General features: G+C 45.0%; 5 protein-coding genes across 5 annotated transcripts; all 5 read left to right on the top strand.

Moving 5' to 3' along the window:
• The first annotated feature begins 72 nt into the window (after nt 1–72).
• On the top strand, nt 73–1755 carry LOC128722633 (uncharacterized). Its single transcript, XM_053816312.1, has 2 exons — nt 73–136; nt 215–1755. Exons 1-2 carry the CDS (start codon nt 73–75, stop codon nt 1753–1755), a joined length of 1605 nt encoding a protein of 534 aa, XP_053672287.1.
• A 1493-nt stretch (nt 1756–3248) lies between these two features.
• LOC128730388 (serine/threonine-protein phosphatase 5) lies at nt 3249–5884 on the top strand. Its single transcript, XM_053823432.1, has 6 exons — nt 3249–3421; nt 3540–3929; nt 4037–4158; nt 4228–4949; nt 5035–5116; nt 5210–5884. The coding sequence occupies exons 1-6, from the start codon at nt 3286–3288 to the stop codon at nt 5258–5260; spliced, it is 1503 nt and encodes a 500-aa protein (XP_053679407.1). The 5' UTR covers nt 3249–3285; the 3' UTR covers nt 5261–5884.
• Nucleotides 5885–7199: 1315 nt separating this feature from the next.
• LOC128720158 (uncharacterized protein C14orf119) lies at nt 7200–8240 on the top strand. Its single transcript, XM_053813811.1, has 2 exons — nt 7200–7424; nt 7518–8240. The coding sequence occupies exons 1-2, from the start codon at nt 7200–7202 to the stop codon at nt 7782–7784; spliced, it is 492 nt and encodes a 163-aa protein (XP_053669786.1). The 3' UTR covers nt 7785–8240.
• Nucleotides 8241–11170: 2930 nt separating this feature from the next.
• On the top strand, nt 11171–14717 carry LOC128731776 (CLIP domain-containing serine protease B9). The gene is made up of 5 exons (XM_053824917.1): nt 11171–11237; nt 12900–13793; nt 13853–13955; nt 14035–14312; nt 14380–14717. Exons 1-5 carry the CDS (start codon nt 11171–11173, stop codon nt 14715–14717), a joined length of 1680 nt encoding a protein of 559 aa, XP_053680892.1.
• A 1708-nt stretch (nt 14718–16425) lies between these two features.
• Nucleotides 16426–18393, top strand: LOC128731777 (serine protease easter-like). The gene is made up of 4 exons (XM_053824918.1): nt 16426–16538; nt 16746–17066; nt 17224–17332; nt 17482–18393. The coding sequence occupies exons 1-4, from the start codon at nt 16469–16471 to the stop codon at nt 18098–18100; spliced, it is 1119 nt and encodes a 372-aa protein (XP_053680893.1). The 5' UTR covers nt 16426–16468; the 3' UTR covers nt 18101–18393.
• Nucleotides 18394–18411: the final 18 nt, after the last annotated feature.

Below are 18411 nucleotides of genomic sequence, written 5' to 3'. Positions count from 1 at the left end.
GTGAAAGAAAGGATGCATCACGAGTCTTCTCAACAGGATCAATTGAAAACATCTGAAACTGTTCCGATCAGCATGCAAAGAAAAAAAATTGCGCAATCTTATGAAAAAATGAGAGTATGGCGTACCATGCACGAGCGTCAGATAACAGAAAATCTAGAACATCCCAATCAGCCCAGTGGTTATGATTCTCACTTGCCACAACTCCCACAAGAAGTAAATAAGCGATTGGATTTTTCGTGCTTGGATGAATCAAATGCTACACGAGAAGATATGAAACAATCGCTGGGAATATTGCTGCCTCACGAAATGGACTTGGGTAGTTTTCAACACACAAGTTGCGAAAATTTCTCAAAAGTTTCTGATGGTATACTAACCGAAACACAAATGGCTTATGACAGTTTCGAGGATTCTACTTCTAAGATCAATCCAGATTATTTGTTGAAACGTTTGGAAGAACAAATTATTCTCCATAATACTTTACTAGATGCATCAGAAAAATTTCCAAAATCTCCTTCTATAGAAAATTTAGTAAAGCAATGTATGAAAGGAACTCAAGCCTTAGATGATCTAAAACAACGTGTTGCCCGATATAAATTGGCCAAGCAAAGCGAAAAAGCAAACGTTACGAAAACATTGCATCAAGACATATCGCAAATCATCCATGAAACGGTCAGTTGCGCTGAAGAATTGCAAACAATTTCACAATATATAATGCAAATTTCATCATGCAATACTGAGCTTATGAATCGAAGCTCGCTAACAGATCAAACTATAAAAATATCTCTCGATCGATTGCAAGAAATAGAACGAATGTGGCAGAACATGCCCTTGTCGAATGATGAAGATACTTCGTTTGGTATATTGCACGAATCAGACATGCACGAGTCTGTGAGTTTTTTGCACAATGTTTCTACATCACTAGAGAACATTTTTAGTCGCATCAATCAATCTGTAGATGAGGTTCTGAAAACACCCAATACGTCAAGTTTGAGTGCACTAAAAACGAACTTGCAAGAATGCAAAAAATTGCTATCAGACATAGAGTTGAATCGTACGTTGTTATTCGAAGAAACGTTTCCTTCTTTGGTAAATGCAGAGGTAGAAAGCGAGTCTCCGTTGTTAAGTGTAATTGCCGATGTGTTGGATAAGTCATGGAAATCAGAAATTGAGGCGTTTTTAGAAATCTGGAAAAGTCCTGAAAAAGAAAGATTTCTTCAAGTAAGCAAGCAAACGATCGATGACCTTTCGTTATTGAGACAAGAAACAAATAATATGCTGGCAAAGGGTGAACCTGTTATCAAGGCAAATCAACGGCTACATCGCCAACAGGATACGTTGAAAAGATTGGATAAATTACGAGCGAATGTCACAGGACAGAAACCTGTTTACACCTCAATCATACTTAAAGATTATCTTGATGAAAATGATTTACTTGCAGAACAGAATGCTATACAAGAATCACTCTTCAAAGTAGAATCTACAAAGAGATTAGTGAAATTTGCTGATCAAAGCGATCAGTCAGCTTCTGGAAAAGCGGCCCTGAGTAAAACAAACCAATCTGTGATGATTGAAAAACGACTGGAACATCTAATGCAAGAAATGGATAATTTTCAAAGAAATTTCTCTATTTCGAATAAACCGCAAGCAAATATCCAAAACGACGATGAGCGGAAAAGTAGAGATTTAATCGAGGAAAAACTTGAAGGTTTAATGGTAACGATTTTGGAATTAGTCAAAACTCTGCGCACGCATTAACATGAGAAACGCAACATCAAAACATCATTTTGAATTACACCGAAGTGGAGAATCAATTTCTACAATTTGTTGATCGATTTTTTATGGGTAGGCTTTTGTAATTGCACAAAAAAATATTGATCTAATTTCAAAGAAATTCCTTTTGAGTTTAAATTACATTAACCTCTCCTATAGTTCAATTTATATAGTCCAATGTTCTGCAAAACATGTATACGTGCAAGCAGTGTATGAGAAAGCTTGTGGTTCATTTTTCTCCACTTATATCGAAAATTGATATTTCCTATCTCGTTGATTAGCGTTTTTGTGGAATGCACGCGTATAATTTAGCTCCCAGAACTATATAGATCAAAAGTCATAAAATTCTACCGACTTTCTTCAGTCCCAGACGGAATCCTTAGTCCACGCTGCCTTTAAATCGATTAACACGTGGTATATGATCTTGTGCTAACGACATTGCTGAAGGATCAAGTCGAGGTATCTTGTGCTTGAAAATTAAAATTTCTCTTTCATAGTTCTCTACATTCTTATGAATTTTGGAAATCTTTTAAAATATGTTAGCATCATAAAGTATTTTATTCTTTTGTTTTAGTTTGCTTTAACATCTTCATATCTTGTTGAATTATTTTTAATTTAACGATCATGCTTCAAACCCTTTCCATAATTCTCATGTCCTTTGGAAACATATGACAGATTCCATCTGACTTATGGTTTGTGTCAAAGCTGTTCGTGGTGTGTTATGTGTGAATGTGCGTTTGTCGTGAATGGAATTGTTGTGGTCGGTAATATTGTTAGCGAATAATTTTATTAATTTTTCCATTAAATACGATTTAGGCTCTTATTATTGCTCTTAAAAACAGTTTTGTAAGGTAATAGCTTCGTGATAATTAGCAAACTAGTTATGTGTTAGAACCATTCTATGGTCCAAATTGGTATTCATTAAAGTGCTGAAGCATGATTCATGTAGCATTTTGGATTGCTGTTTTTGCCAGAATAATGCATTCGTTTCGTAGTTTTATGGTTTATTGTAGTTCTGCCAAGTGAGATAGTTAGTATATGTTTCAAGCAAGACAAATTACTAAACTGCGGTTGGTAAGAATAACCTAATACCGGCAGCTTACTACCCGTTTGTGACACTGTGCTCTATAGTGCCGGAAGAGTTCTTCTGAGTCGCTTTATGGGTTGTTCTGTAACCGTTTTTAGGTTAGGTCTGGCATTCAACAGTTCATACACCATTATGCACTAAAATTTTACATCACTGCACTGCAATACGAAACAGGTTGTACAACAGTAATCCAAATTTAGGCCATAAATACCCGTAAAGAATGTGTCAACGAGTTAACCACGTGTTTATCTAACATAGAAGGCTATATGTTATTCAGTATAGTAAAAAAGAAACGAGAAAAAGATAAAGCATACATTGCATGTGTGAAGAACTTGTATCTTAAGTAATAGAATTTTTTATTCATGCTTCCATGTGCTTTAGCTTGATTATTTCCCGAATTGCTTGAGAAACTGGTGAACCGAGAAACCATGTCTGAATCCGGAGAAGTGAATCACGAGCCGAAACCTTCCGCACAGGAATCTGTGGAAGAAGATAGTACGCAAGAAAATCCGTTGCAGGCCAAGGCCGACGAAATTGGAACTCGCGGAAATGAATATTTCAAACGTATGTATCTAAATGAACTTTTAAACAAAACACCACGGACAACAATAATTGCCAACAATGTGCACTTTTGAATGGTAATGAAGGTAATGGTAATGGTAATGTTATTGTTTTCTGACAGAACAAAATTATGAGCAGGCAATCGCTCTCTACACCGAAGCTATTGAAACATGTCCTAATGAACGGTTCTATGCAAATCGAAGCTTTGCTCACTTCCGCACCGAATCATACGGTTATGCTCTCACCGATGCCGACGAGGCTATATCAATGAAAAGTAGCTACATCAAAGCGTACTACCGTCGGGCAGCGGCCCTGATGGCTCTAGGCAGATTTAAGAAAGCCCTGGCGGATTTAGAGCTCGTAGCGAAGAGATGCCCAAGTTCAAAGGAAGCACAAAACAAGTATACGGAGTGTAAAAAGATGGTGAACAAGATAGCTTTTGAAAAAGCAATCTCTGTTCAGCATCAGGAGAAGAGCGTGGCGAAGATGTGCCGAGATTTGGAGTTCACAAGTAAGTTGTTTTAACGATTAACTCGTTAGTAATTGACACGTACTGGCACAATACATTGCAATACGAGGTGTTTCAACAAATTAACGTTTGATTCGCTTTTTATGCAGCTATCGAGGATGACTATAATGGACCTAGGCTAGAAGATGGGAAAGTAACGTTAGAATTTATGAAAGATCTTCTTGAGTGGTACAAGAATCAGAACAAATTGCATAAATCCTTTGCCTACAGAGTAAGTCATTAAACTAATTCAAGCGTATTGTAGCCCGGTTTCTTACACTAAACACCATTACTGTTCCAGATTCTTTGTGACATGGAAACACTGCTGAAAAAAGAACCTTCCCTGGTGGAAATCACAGTGCCAGACAATGAAAAGTTTACCGTGTGTGGTGATATTCATGGGCAGTTTTACGATTTGCTGCACATATTCGAAATCAATGGATTGCCATCTACCACCAATCCTTACTTATTTAATGGCGATTTTGTAGATCGAGGCTCATTCTCGGTAGAGTGCATTTTCACTCTGTTTGGCTTTAAATTGCTTTATCCAAATCACTTCTTCCTGGCGCGCGGAAACCATGAAAGCTTCAACATGAACCAACTGTATGGCTTTAATGGTGAGGTGGTGTCAAAATATTCACAAAACATGGCAGACATGTTCACACTCGTGTACAACTGGCTGCCACTGTGCCATTTGATCAACCAAAAAGTACTGGTAATGCACGGTGGCCTGTTTTCGAAAGATAACGTTTCGCTCGATGATTTACGAGCGATTGATCGCAACCGCCAACCACCCGAGGAAGGACTAATGTGCGAGCTACTCTGGTCCGACCCCCATCGCTTGTCGGGACGTGTGCCGTCAAAACGTGGCGTGGGCATCCAGTTCGGTCCAGATGTTACGGAATCCTTCTTGAAATTCAATAATTTGGACTATATCATTCGTAGCCATGAAGTTAAAGCTGAAGGTTACGAGGAGGCTCATGACGGTAAATGCATTACCGTATTTTCAGCACCTAACTATTGGTAAGATTCAAAATATGATGGAATTTATTTTCGTGTCGCGCTTATGTTCTTATATTGTATATGACCCAAAATTATATATTTACAGCGATCAAATGAAAAACTTGGGAGCCTTCATCACGCTGAGAGGGAACGATTTAACACCGAAGTACACAACTTATTCAGATTCGGTAAGTAGCAAATTTGTGATAAAATTCTTATACATCGCGGATGCTTTCGATCACAAAACCTTTATTCATATGTTAATTCTTTCATCTTTGTAGCCACATCCATCTATTCGGCCGATGGCTTACGCATACAGCCTAATGTCATAGTACGGTTCCGGTGCTTATGATGACGGTGTGGAACGTATTTTCAATATTTTTTTATCTACTGCTATTGGATTTCTAGTCGAAATTTTCCATATGCAAGCTCATATTTTAGAAGCAGCAAAAACAGCTAAGCTATGTTTATCTATCGTTTACTTATTCATTTGTTCCACACCGTTGTTTTAAATCGTTTATTTCTGGATTCAAGCATTTTTAAACCAAGCTTTTGTATAAGTCACTTGTCTACCTGATGAAAGATATAAACCAGTTCCGGTATTTCTAATCTATTACAAACTGAGCATCGATCGGCTGGGTTGTTATTCTTCTATAAGAAATTGGTTTAATTTGCTACTGAAAAGTACAATACCTGCTCCCATAAGTGTGAGGCAAGTGACGGCTCCCAAAAATTGCCCTCTTTCAACGAACAGCAATAGTATATCAATTTATTTACGATTGTAATAGAAATTCAACAGTTGGAAGTCCAGAAATCCTCAACATCTAACCCGGTAAAAGTGTCTGAAAAGATGCGCTGTGAAAGGATGTGCTTGCCAGAAAATGAAGAATTCATGAAAAGCCCTTGAATTAATACGAGTCACTTTTCGGGAGTAGAAATTGTAAAGAATAATATAGAATGCGTAGATTTAACGATTCGTTATCCTATCAGTGAGACTACCGGCAGTTTGCAATCTTTGAAAGAAACTTCTATACATTGTAATATCATTTTGTAGAACTTCTAAAAGTGCATCGTACCGGCATATTTCAGGAAAAGTGCTGCATGTGGCAAGATGTTTATAGTAAAACGTTGAGTTCTCCCAGCGCGCGTGTAATGTTGACAGACGAGTACCTCGGGTGCGCAAGAGAGACAACAAGCTGATGATTTTGGATTAGAAATTATCAAGCTCATGCAGGGTAGGAGGGTAAAAGCGGTAAACAGATGCAGCGACTGTGCGTGCGAACGTAACCGCGAAGGTGGAAACCGTTTCTAGCTAAAGGAAAGTGCACTAAGCTCCCGAATCGCCGGAGGATATACTTTTGTCCGAAAATACCCACCCACAGCAACGTTAGGTCTTCCCGAAGGTGAATTAGTTAGGACTCTCGGGAAGTGGTCTTGTAATGAACCGAGGGCAAAAGTGCATACCGTCAATTGTGAATGGTTTAATTAAATCGGCAACGAGAATCTCCGTCTAAACTCTACGAAACCCTCCCGTGCAAGGGTGAACGGCTGAAGCCATCGAAGTTTGGTTGCGAATTACACGAAGGCGCTCTTACCCGCAGAAAACAACGACGATATTACCTACAAGCATCCTGTGTGTGTAGCTTGAACTGCATTGGCCGCATTCGTTACAGTTATTTTTCGCTCACGATCCGCCAGCCACGGTTTGCGCTGTGCAGAAAAGAAAGGAAATAGAAAGATCGAAAAAACAAAACAACGTCAGAGACGGTGGAAACTGGACCCCCGGGCTGGCGTATGCAATCTCGCTAGCGGGATGCTTGCAGATCAGGAACCTAGATAAACTTGAAACTAGAACCAAAGAAAGCCGTACGAAAGAAAGCGACCAACGATAGAGAAGGAAGAAAACTGGTATCGGAAAACCTAGCAGCCACCAACGCGGCACCAGCATCACGGAGCGGCAGCACAGTTCCAGTTTCACATAGCCCACAGTCTGCAAAGGTTCAGCTCGAAGCTCGTCCATGACCGACTAACTTGGTGTGGCTGGTCCTGGTGGGAGCAAAAGCAGATGCTGGGCTGACGTTTTCTGGATCTGTCTATCAGTGTGACCGTGTCATGGTAGTTGGAGGTGTATTCATCTTTCGGTAAAATAGATTGTAATATTTACCGCCACGTTGCTCCACAGTTGAGACTGAAACCGATCGCTAAGCAGCCAGTCGGATCGCGAGAAATCACATTTTCATCGGTTATTAGACTCAACAAAGGACGCACAACATGACATCTAACGGATCGTACAACCTAACCGTCGACGGTGAGCTTCGATATCTGGTTCAGTGGTTCGGGGAGTGGAGCGATTTTCAACGCGAAGACTTTGTGCCGTATCTCGTGTCCTATCTGTCGTGCCAAAGTGGTGGCGGCACTTACGTTAATGGGTTGATCAGTGCCATGGCTCAAATAAACCCCGGTCAGGACAAACCTATGAGTTTATTCCAGTGTAGGGTAAGTTCGGCTCCTTCGAAAAAAGCGAACCTTCGCCAGTGGCCAAAAATTTTGAAAATGAAATAATGTTCTACGCGTTTCTCTTCACCACAGGTCAAACTATTTAACGAATGGTCCGGTAAGTGGCCGGAAGAGTTTAAATCGACACTACTTGAGCGGCTGGACCAGATTGACAGTACATTTGGCGCGCGGATACGAGCAGAGATGGAAGACAGTAGGAAGGCCGTGAATGGTGCAGTTGATGAAACTTCGGACGCGTCAGATGTAAAGACGGAGGAATCTGAATCATACCCCGCAAACGCCAGCATCGACGCCACCTCGGTTACTGCTACTGCCATTCTCATTGCAGATGAGGACTAGGGCATGGTCGTAGGACAAGATTTTTTTCAATATCAACATTCCCCCTAAGTACCTTTACTCGGTGATGTGAAAAACCGATGTACAACACCACACATCATCATGGCTATGCCATTTATTTTGTTTAGCAGCTCTCGAACGAAAGCAGTTTGATATTTATTAATCATGCTCCGTTATAAATAGCCATTCCAGAAGTAGGGTTTAATTCACACAGGTCGATGTAGACTTGTTGTAACAGTAACACGTGCTGACTCCGAATAAGTCATTATCGAAACTCACCAGGAAGAATCTCACAGTTTTCGTAGCATGCACCAAGTATGGTTCCTCGTCTATGTTAAGGACGACTTATGCCGTTTTAATAATTCCCTGCATACGCAGTAAACATGGGTTTCGATTGTAAAACCCGTTGTGATCATCAGTGATCGTTCTACGCCCCTAATCATTCATACGGCTGAATTGTAAAGGTGTGTATCGTGTACTAAGAAATAAAATATATACAAATAAAAACAATTCCTTGTCGGAATAATTAAGCCTCACGGTTGAATGTCATTCCATAAAGTGGTACAAAGAAGTGTCTCACCGTTGCTGGCAGGATAATTGCAAAAATAAAATTGCTTGATTTAAAACTCGCGGAAGAACCAACAATGCACGAATAATGAGTTCATTGGCAGACCAATGGAACGGATATGATGCAGTTCATACTATCGTACGGTATCAAGACCACGGTAAGGTTGCACTTTGACATAGTTTCAAGCGAGACTAATAAAACGCACGAATCGAAGAACAAAGACAAATGGGAGGGCATATAAGTTGGACGAACAAACAAACAAACAAACAAAAACATTTCATGAATCGATGATGCGTTCGTCGCACTTCAAGGGCTGTTATGTAGCGGCAGAAGATTCACAGGGCGTAAAGTGCAACGTTTTCGAACGCACATAACAAAAAAAAGAAGAAACGTATAAACTTTGCAAAGCATAGCCCCTCCGTGCAGCTAGCGGCGAAGGAACGGAACTAGAATGGCTTAAAATTGATTGGCAAAGCTCTCGACAAAGGAAACATCAACGCGCGAAAGCAACGGCAGCATCTACCGAAGAAAGAAACAATAATAACCGCAATACAAAGCCAAATTACTGCGTCCACGGCCACGGGGTGGGAAATTGGCCACCGCCTTTCGCGGTAGTCGTGTTGGCTACGTTGTGCACCCCTCCCGAAGGTCAGGGATGCGAGCGAAACATTTCGTTTCTGTTGCTTCTGCTCCGTCGGCTACCGAAAAAGCTCTCGAGAACCCGATCTGCGCCACCAATCATACCCTCATCATCATCATCATCATCATCGTCCAGTGGGTTGGGTTAGGTTTTAAACATTCGATGGCTATCGAGACCTTGAACATGAATCGCAGCGCAATGGGATTCGAAATTGACGATTCGATCTTGACCAGCGCAGCAGCGTCCGTCAAGGGCCGTGATGGCATCCTTTTGGGCGGTGGTGATGAGCAAGAACGCATCGAAAACCTTCCCGTTCGGCGGGCTATCCGCTACCTTCATCTGTTTCGTGTGTCTAATGCCACATTGTAAGGCAAACAAACGGACAATGGTGAGAATTTGAATGCATGCATGCTTTTACGATAGCTTTGTCTAGCGCGGAATGCCAAAACCGCCAAAGCTCACCCCACTGGACATGCAATTTTGGTGGCCGTTTTAGGTTTATTTTTTTTGGTAGCAAGTACTAAAACAAACAACTGCATGTTCCGGCATTGTACTAAATGTTTTGTTTTATTTTTTGCCAGCAATTTTGTCTGGCTTTTTGCGAAAAAAAACCAACCAAACGGTGGCCTCCTCGCGGTAGACAAGCGCACTCATTTACGTACGCGTCTCAGAAGCCTCCGATAGGGACCGTTTTTCCTCTTGCTATCTGGTTATGAATTTCACGGCACCACAAAGGACGATCGACGTTGATCGTAGCGACCCTCGGAACGTCGTCTACTCGCGGGCCAGCCGCGTGGCCCTCAGCAAACACGCGATGCAGCTCTGACGCGCGAAAAACCGCCTCACGATGCGTGCAGTGCGTGCAGTATAATGTGATGAGCAAATAAAAAACGGGGGTGGGATGTTTTGGTTCACATTGAGGTTAACAGCTCAAGAGCAACCTTCCGATCGTTTCCCATCGTTAAGATGCGAGATGCCATCGAACGGAGCCAGCACCTCATGATCAACTTTATTTCGTGAAATTTATCGTTTCTCGGAACGATACCCCGAGAGTGACATTCCTCGCTAATGCAGGGAAATACGCGTGAACTCGCGTGGATATCCTTGCAAGCGGCCACTCCGCAGGAAGTAGTCGACCAACTCGGGAAACCGCCGGCCGGGGAATTCCATTCTTGACCGACATCTTGCGGATGAGCGCGCGCTACTCTTCTTGGATGGTTGGCGTCCAAAGCGCTGACTCAGCGCGGTTGAATACACTCGTTCTCATTAGATTTTGTAGCCAATTTCGCGGATTAATCAAGCGGCGCCGCGATCGTGGAGGTGAGAAGAAAAGCTTGGGAAGGCGAACGGACATTTTCCTTGAAGTGAGCCCGACACCGCGGCACCTAAACGCGAGCGAGAGAATGGAGTCCTTTCCGCTGTGTTTGTGGTCTTCTCTCATTTTCTCTCCCTCTCTCTTTCTCTCTCTCTCTCTTCAGTGCAGAACAAAACCCCCCGTCTGCGTGAGGTTCCACCCGATCTGGGGGTCGCAACGTTCCACTATATAAACATGTTCACCAGTCGGGCCGGTTTCTATTGTGCGCCGGAACACGCCGTACGGCACGTGGGTTTTTCTGCTGTGGCGCGTTTTCGGGCCGTAGTTACGCGTGTGCAGCATAGTTTTCGTGGTGCATTCGCCACCACCCCGTGTCCCAAACGATTGCAAAAACAAGGATGCATTAAAGGCGATATTCATTACTCAGTGCATCAAGTGGACAAGCGCATCGTGTATGAATGCATCGGGCATAGCTCAGTTCCCATTTCAACCAGTGATATTTCGCGGCCACTTCCAGTAAAAAACGGTGTCCATTGCATTTCGGACTCCCATATGAGTGGTGTACGAAAGGAAACAAGCACACGTGCGGAACTGTCGGCAAGTGATCCCTTTCGAACAGGCCAATTTGGTGCCTCGGGGCAGAAGTAGAGCACGCTGCAAGATCCGCACACATCGAGCAGCCATCCGTGCAGAAACCGGGCTGGTGACAAGGGTGGCCGAGGTGAACCGAGTCAAGGCCAAGCCGCTCTGGTGGGAAGGTGATTCGACCACCCGACGGACAGGCCGCTTCAACACGGGTCCCCAAACGTGATCGTGCACTGGCGTGTGGAGGTTCATTTTTCGTGACGGCACCCCCAAAGGACACCATGTGCGGGATCGCAACCCGATCCGGTTTGGTGCTCGTCGTGCTGACGGCGCTAGTTCTAGTCAACGGTGAGTGAGGGGTTTTCACGTGCCGGTACGGGTGGGTTGCAATCGGAAAATGAAAGTGAAACGCCTAGCCGCCCCAAGTGCGCACCGCACGCGCGCTTCAGTGATCTCGTGCGTTATTCACCCCCTAAGAAAGAGGTCGTTCCGTAATCGTGCGCCTAGGAGACGTCCATGGCCACCCGATAGCGCAATAGATTGACCACGAGCCGACGTGGAGTGAAGCGGGGGCCCCAAAAAAGCAGCTACCGTGTTGTGCCAGCGTTATCTCTGTGACATCGAGATGCGCCATCGAAAGACTTGCGTGCGCGCTATATGAAAAAGCGACGAACCCCCTCGTGTGCGAATTCATTCACTGTTGCAGCGCTGTGGTGCTGTGGCTGGCTTTGCCGTCAAAACAAACGCATTAATCACTGCTTTACGTTAGCATAAATTAATGCAGCCATCAAGAACGGCCAGGTCCGGGTTTCAAAATTGCCGATGTGCTAAAATGGTGGTGATTCATTCATACCGCGTGAAGATTGTGGGTATGATTGAGGATATAAAATGATTATCACTAAGAACTCTCATTAAAATGATAAATACAGTGATTGGTTAGTAAATTATAAATGGTAAATTGAATAGTTGGGTTTCCCTAGAAGCTTTTGGAAACCCAGAGTTCAATGCAAATGCAAAAGCCCCAACATTGCTTAAAATGTTGAACAAGAAAATAGATTCACTGTGGCAAACGCAAAGCAAAAGCCAACGCTGTTAGATTGTTTTATCGATCCGGTTTTAAGGTTTAGCTCGTCGAGTTCTTTCAACCTATCCCATCCGGTAGCCGGTTAACGTAGATCAGTTAGCAGACCGCCCTTGGTATCGGTTATTTTTATCAAGATCATTAAAATTCTGCTTTGTGTCCACCGCTAAAGTCGTATTTACACGTTCTTAACCCTGAGAAGTCGACTACTTTCAAACGGGATCTGCAACTACGCCAGCCTTGGGTGTGAACTTGAGCATTTCTGCAGCTGGTCAATCGGATCCCACCAAATCGGCGGGTTAAGTCGGCTCTCTCGCTCTTTCGCAATCACGTAAATCGATGTTTGTTCTATGACACCTGGCGCGACACCTACGTGATGGTGATCCGGCTTCAATCCGTCGTTGTCTATTTGTAGCCTTTTTCCTCTTAATTTCATTTCCTACCCAAACCAAGCCACACCAAACGGCGCAAATCGTAAATGCAACCCGGCACAAGTGGCGGGTTTGGCGAAAAGGAAAAACGATTTACATCAGCCTAATTCAAGCATAACGGCGCCCTTTTCGTTCTCGTGTGCCCGCGTTTGCCCTTCGGACCTCGGAACGCGCGCCGTCTTGTAGTTGTTACCTTGACCGTTCAGCTTCGCATACGCTCGATCGGTGGAAACATGGCCACGTGCATCCACTGGCACGGCGGATAAACACGTTTTAGTGCAAAAGCCCCTGAAGGAAGGCCGCGGCCACGCTTCCAGATCCCACCGTCATGCGCTTACGTCAATCCAAACCTCCACCCAAAACAGTGCGTAATGAGCAGCCAAAAACCTTCCACTTTCAAAGGGAAAAGCGAATGGATGAAGGGGACCAAAGAGGCCCCCGGGTGTACCGATCGATAATTGACCCACTGTCGTTTTCGTTCCGTAATTCCATTCGCAGTATCCGGCAGCCCGTGGGGCAATTATTACGAATACGACAGTCACCCGACGGGTTCACAGCTTTACCAGTACAACCAGCGTGTTGAGCACCATCGTACGGCACCACCGGATAGCGCCCCGGCATCGTCCGGTAACATCAACTGCCGATGCACGAAACTCCGGTATTGCAGCAAGATACTGGAAATGCTGCGAAACCCCAAATCGAGCTATGGCAGCTTTAACTCGAGGCTGAAGGAACTTGCCTGCGGCTATGGTACCGATAACGAGCCCAACATATGCTGCCCTCTAGACGATAGCTGGTTAAGGGACGTAGGAGCAGAAGACGGTGCTCATTCGTCGGAGGAGAACGACTCACACGGGGCTATCGGGTGGGACGAGGGTTACACGAACCGGAAATCAGACGACGATCGTCAGTGGTCGAAGGAACGTTTCAAGTACGTCCCGATGGTGGCGAATGGCGGGAAACGACCCAGTACCAGCACTTCAGCCAGCTCTAGTTGGTGGAAGCAAAGGCCTCAAAGTGGCAACACGATCGCGCAGTTCGAGGATCCAAAAACGCTCAAGAACTGCCCTCCGGTGATTTATCCTGGCGATCGACAGGAGGCCTCTTCACGTCCTACGAAGCCCTATGTGGCACCTATCATGAGGAATCCCTCGAGACGTCCGGCACTGGGAAGTAATCGAGTTGCGGACACCACAACGGCTCTTGTGACGACTGACGTACCAGTGACAAGTACGGATCCACCGACAACCGTGTTGCCAACAGTGTTGCCTGACCAGCCTCTGATCAACGCGCCTCTTTGTGGCCTTTCGGTCAATACACGCATCATTGGGGGTGAATCGGAAGTTCCCGGCCAGTTTCCTTGGATGGCACGACTAGCCTATCGGAATCGAAGTAAGCAGTGCTATTTTATTGATGTGTTGCTCCTTCTAAACGATCTCTTTACTCCACAGCTTCCGGTCGAGTGACGTATCGTTGTGCTGGATCGCTGATCACTAACCGACACGTGATAACGGTGGCCCATTGCGTCACGAATCTGATCGATGAACTGCAACTGTACGTAGCGACTTCTAAAGCGAACCTTCCACCTAACGGACTTAACCCTTACGTCTTGCTACATTACTTCTGTCTACAGAATCAGCATTCGGTTGGGCGATCTCGAGTGTAACACCGTCACGGACACGCGATGTAGCGCCCGGTTCCAGGATTTTGCGATCGAAAGGATACTACCACACGAGAGCTACGATTCGCCCAAGTACGCCAACGACATCGCCCTGATCAAGCTGCGTGAGACGACCGAAACGTCCAACATCATCAGTCCGCTGTGTCTACCAACGGACCAGTACGCACCCTACGCACTGAATCTGACCGGCCAGATGGGGATCATCGCTGGATGGGGATCAACCAGTAACCGTAAGTCCTGTCCGAATCCGCTCTCACAACACCTGTCTAATGCTATGCTCTATGTGTGTCCTTGCAGGCAGTAACACACCGAGTCCGACGTTACAGTGGCTACGGTTACCGATAGTGGACACGGCCGGATGTGCTAGTGCGTACGCACGATATAGCGTTAACTCGCGCAACCCGATCATCGTGTCCGGCAGCCAGATGTGTGCCCAGGGCCAGGAGAATCGGGACGCTTGTCAGGGCGATTCTGGTGGACCGTTGATGAACGAGGCCGTGTCCAGCCGGGACCGATTCGTCCTGCTTGGGCTGGTGTCGTTTGGACCGCGGACGTGCGGTGTGTCGAACTTCCCGGGCGTGTATACGCGCATTTCTTCGTACATCGATTGGATACTGGCTAACGTAATGCGTTAGATGCGGCTCAGAAGCCGATCGGTTGCCGATATTGCGGGAGTTAGACGTGTAGGATTGAGGAACTGTGTTTCTTTTCTTTTTGCCTTTGTCTAGTTAGCTTTATAAGCGAAGCAATAAGGGTGTTTTTGTGCGTTTGTTGTTCTCCACGGAGCCGCAAAACTAGCGAAATTCAAATACAAACCATGACTGAGTAGTGTGACACACGGTTGCTTTGTTTTATTTCCACCGGCGGGTCTGAAACCTGGGGCACCCCTTTGGGAAGGTCAGCTGGGGCTTTCCTTTTTGTTTGCCTTTTTCTCTTCACCGCCTATTCGTTTCCATTTTGTCGTAACTTTCAGCGCCAAGCACGATCACATTGCACGCAATTTGAGTGGGATCATTGCCTGCAAGTTGAATTTTCCTGCCCACGGATAAGGTGCGCACAAAAGTTGGCATTGCATCGTAGCTTCCATGCAATACACCTGCTTCTATCTGATCTTCAAAGCTCGCAAGCGGCAAGTTGATCGCGTTTTTCGTTCGACTCGTGGATTTTAAAGCTTGGTGGGGCGTGCTACTAGGATCCCCACCCGAAAGCATCCGCACTCAAGAGCATTGGTTGACCTTCGCCTGTTACAACCGCATTCGAGGCTACCGCGCATGGACACGGACATTTTGGGTGCTCCTCGTGCGACCGTGGCAATACCGATAGCGCCGCTTGCCTGCAAAGCGCATGCAGAAAACCTGTTTTATCACACAAAACCGGTATCAGGTAAACAAACACCTCGGTAGCTTCATCTTGATGCCAGCGCGACTCACTGTGATCGTCATTTATTTCTATCTAATTAACACCGGCATCACTTCCCAACGATCGTTGTGCGGATGATATGATTCTACTTCAAACTTGTAATGACGACAAGTTATAAAACGATCACTGGTCTGTCTGGGGAGTTGGAAAATTCGGAAAAGTATGAGTACTAACTACGGGTGATCGGTCAGTGAGTGATCGATGCGATCGACAGGACAACGAAAACAAAACAACTTGGGGCAACCACACGAGATAGACAGAGCGCTAACAAGAACAAGTTACTGGACGTTAGAGTGAGAGCGGTGAGACCTAAAAGATCGGGATTTCCAGCCTGATCGTGTTTTCCTTCCCGCGTGGGGCAATTCTAGCGAACCGGTGAGATGATTCGTCAACTATCTCGATCACCACCTGAGAAAATAGATGCGAAAATTTCCCCTTCTCGTGCCGTTCCATTCGTGAATCTGCCGTCTCAGTCTCACGGTAGAGATTTAACAGAGATTACAATCTTCGATCGAAGAAGTTCCCCAAACAGTGCACATTGGCTCGGGTGTCAAACTTACACACTTGATCTAGCATTATAATCCGGCTGAGATTATTTATTTACAATTCTGAACTACTTATTGGTTGTACGGACTTGTAACATAAAGCTTATGAGAGCTCCAAAAATACAATGCTATGACATAAATATTCAAATATTATTAGTTTCCAAAGCGACCGCGTGCCAGAATTTGTGAACTAAGATAATACATTGAAAATTGCCAAATAACTTATCAAATTTTGAAACAACCATATAGATACTAAGGATAAAAAATTGCAATAGTTTAACCGTTGTATGAAATAAGTTTGACACACTTGCACCAGTCGTTTCAATGCCGTGAAGCAGCAGCACTTAGTGCGAGTCTTACTTAGCATTCCCATCCGATCGGTCCTACAGCATTGCGACTTTGATACGGACCGTAAAGTGATCATGAGTGTTGCAAGTTCTCTGGACATAGTGTCGTTGTTGCTGTTAGTATTTCTAAGCACAGCTGCTGCACGTAAGTGTGTTCGTCAGCGGTTATCTCACCCGTTCGACCCATTGCGTTGCGTTTGACCTCCGAGGAGCAGATTTTTTGTTTCGTGATGCTCATCTCCTTTACCTCACACTGTTTGTTGATTGGGAAATCTACTGATCCCAGCATCATTTTAACTTCCCCGTCCTGATCGTCACTAACGATATCATCTCCGGTTTTTATCTTTTGCAGAACAATGCGCCCTTCCGGATAACAGTGTGGGCCAATGCATACTGCTGCGTAACTGCAACAGCCTTCTGACACTGATAAAAAAGAAACCACTACTGGATGCCGATCGGACGTATCTGCAGCGAACCCAGTGCGGGTGGTCGACCGCTGACAACCATCCGTTGGTCTGCTGTTCCGACAGCCTAGTGGCACCAGTGCGCGTCGGTACTGGGCTACTTCCGGCGCCAGGACAGTGCGGGCTGCAGACGAGCGATCGCATCTTTGGCGGGGTCAACACGCGCATCGACGAATTCCCTTGGATAGCGCTGCTAAAGTACGCTAAACGTACGTATAACACTTCGGTTGGCAGGAAGCGAAGAAGATGTGTGAAGTCACCGGAAACGATCGGCATACCTGTTGCGCGAACTTTTTTATTTACCTTTAAAGTTTTCTCTTCTCTTCTCTTCTTTTCGTATCGCTTTTATTGCTCTGTGTGGTTTAGCAAATAACGTTTTTGGGTTCCACTGTGGTGGAGTGCTGATTAACGATCGCTACGTCCTGACGGCGTCGCACTGCGTCAATGGGAAAGACATTCCGCTTACGTGGAATCTGTGAGTATCAACCACTGAAACCTTTTTAAATTTAGTATTTAGAAAAAAAACTGAACTTAAAAGCGTTTGTTTGTTTCACAAAGTCAATTAAATTAAAATTGGAGATTTAAAAAAAGTTGTTGCTATCTAACTATCTATTTTATTTACAGTGCGGAAGTACGTCTCGGTGAATGGGACACATCTACGGCACAGGACTGCGAAGGACTTGGTGACGACGTGGATTGCTCACCGCCACCGATCGATGCACTTATCGAGCTGAAAATTCCTCACCCCGAGTACGTCCCGACATCGCTCGAGCAGTACAATGACATTGCCCTGCTGCGTCTTCAGAGTTCCGTGCCGTATTCCGACTTTATCAAACCGATCTGCCTACCGACACAGGCCGAGCTACAAGCACGAGACTACGTTGGCTTCCGAATGCAGGTGGCCGGATGGGGACGTACGGCCACCGCTCGGTACAGCAACGTGAAGCAGAAAGTGGCTGTTGAAGGAGTCTCGCTGGACGCGTGCAATCAGGTATACCAACGCGAACAGGTGCTTCTGCGCCAATCGCAACTGTGCGCTGGCGGTGAGGCAGGAAAAGACTCCTGTCAAGGTGATTCCGGTGGCCCGCTGACAGGCCTCCAGACGTCCGGTGGGCTACAGTACTGGTACCTGATTGGGCTCGTTTCGTTTGGGCCGACTCCGTGCGGACAGGCCGGATGGCCCGGTGTTTACACGAAAGTGGACCAATATGTGGACTGGATCACAGCCACGATTGTTGCATAAGTGCAATCCAGACATTTACTTAACAAACCGATCCGTATGGAACATGACAAAATTAAAATAAATAAGCGCACATGAAATAAACCGAGGTTTTAATGTACCACGAGCCACATGTTAATGCTCGTCTCTGAAATCATACTATTCGGAGGACTGCATGATTCCTACATCGTGAAATGATAACGAAATACTTAGGAATTGCAAATTTCTGTTATAGGTTTTACAAGATTATATTTTATATCTTACTTTGTGGTTAATAATTTTTTGCTTAAAAATACATATAGTTTATTACACTTCCCAACCTATTTGCTCATTAC

Source organism: Anopheles nili, chromosome 2 (genome assembly GCF_943737925.1).
Source record: "Anopheles nili chromosome 2, idAnoNiliSN_F5_01, whole genome shotgun sequence".
Taxonomy (NCBI): domain Eukaryota; kingdom Metazoa; phylum Arthropoda; class Insecta; order Diptera; family Culicidae; genus Anopheles; species Anopheles nili.
This window is presented reverse-complemented; position numbering and strand designations above follow the sequence as displayed.

Coding starts and splice junctions, on each gene's coding strand:
- LOC128731776 (XM_053824917.1), top strand. CDS start 11,171: ATGTGCGGGATCGCAACCCGATCCGGTTTGGTGCTCGTCGTGCTGACG. Junction 11,238..12,899: donor GGCGCTAGTTCTAGTCAACG/GTGAGTGAGGGG, acceptor TTCCATTCGCAG/TATCCGGCAGCCCGTGGGGC. Junction 13,956..14,034: donor CTGATCGATGAACTGCAACT/GTACGTAGCGAC, acceptor TTCTGTCTACAG/AATCAGCATTCGGTTGGGCG.
- LOC128730388 (XM_053823432.1), top strand. CDS start 3,286: ATGTCTGAATCCGGAGAAGTGAATCACGAGCCGAAACCTTCCGCACAG. Junction 3,930..4,036: donor CCGAGATTTGGAGTTCACAA/GTAAGTTGTTTT, acceptor CTTTTTATGCAG/CTATCGAGGATGACTATAAT. Junction 4,950..5,034: donor TTTTCAGCACCTAACTATTG/GTAAGATTCAAA, acceptor ATATATTTACAG/CGATCAAATGAAAAACTTGG.
- LOC128720158 (XM_053813811.1), top strand. CDS start 7,200: ATGACATCTAACGGATCGTACAACCTAACCGTCGACGGTGAGCTTCGA. Junction 7,425..7,517: donor TGAGTTTATTCCAGTGTAGG/GTAAGTTCGGCT, acceptor TCTTCACCACAG/GTCAAACTATTTAACGAATG.
- LOC128731777 (XM_053824918.1), top strand. CDS start 16,469: ATGAGTGTTGCAAGTTCTCTGGACATAGTGTCGTTGTTGCTGTTAGTA. Junction 16,539..16,745: donor TCTAAGCACAGCTGCTGCAC/GTAAGTGTGTTC, acceptor TATCTTTTGCAG/AACAATGCGCCCTTCCGGAT. Junction 17,067..17,223: donor GCTGCTAAAGTACGCTAAAC/GTACGTATAACA, acceptor TGTGTGGTTTAG/CAAATAACGTTTTTGGGTTC.
- LOC128722633 (XM_053816312.1), top strand. CDS start 73: ATGCAAAGAAAAAAAATTGCGCAATCTTATGAAAAAATGAGAGTATGG. Junction 137..214: donor ATGGCGTACCATGCACGAGC/GTCAGATAACAG, acceptor TCCCACAAGAAG/TAAATAAGCGATTGGATTTT.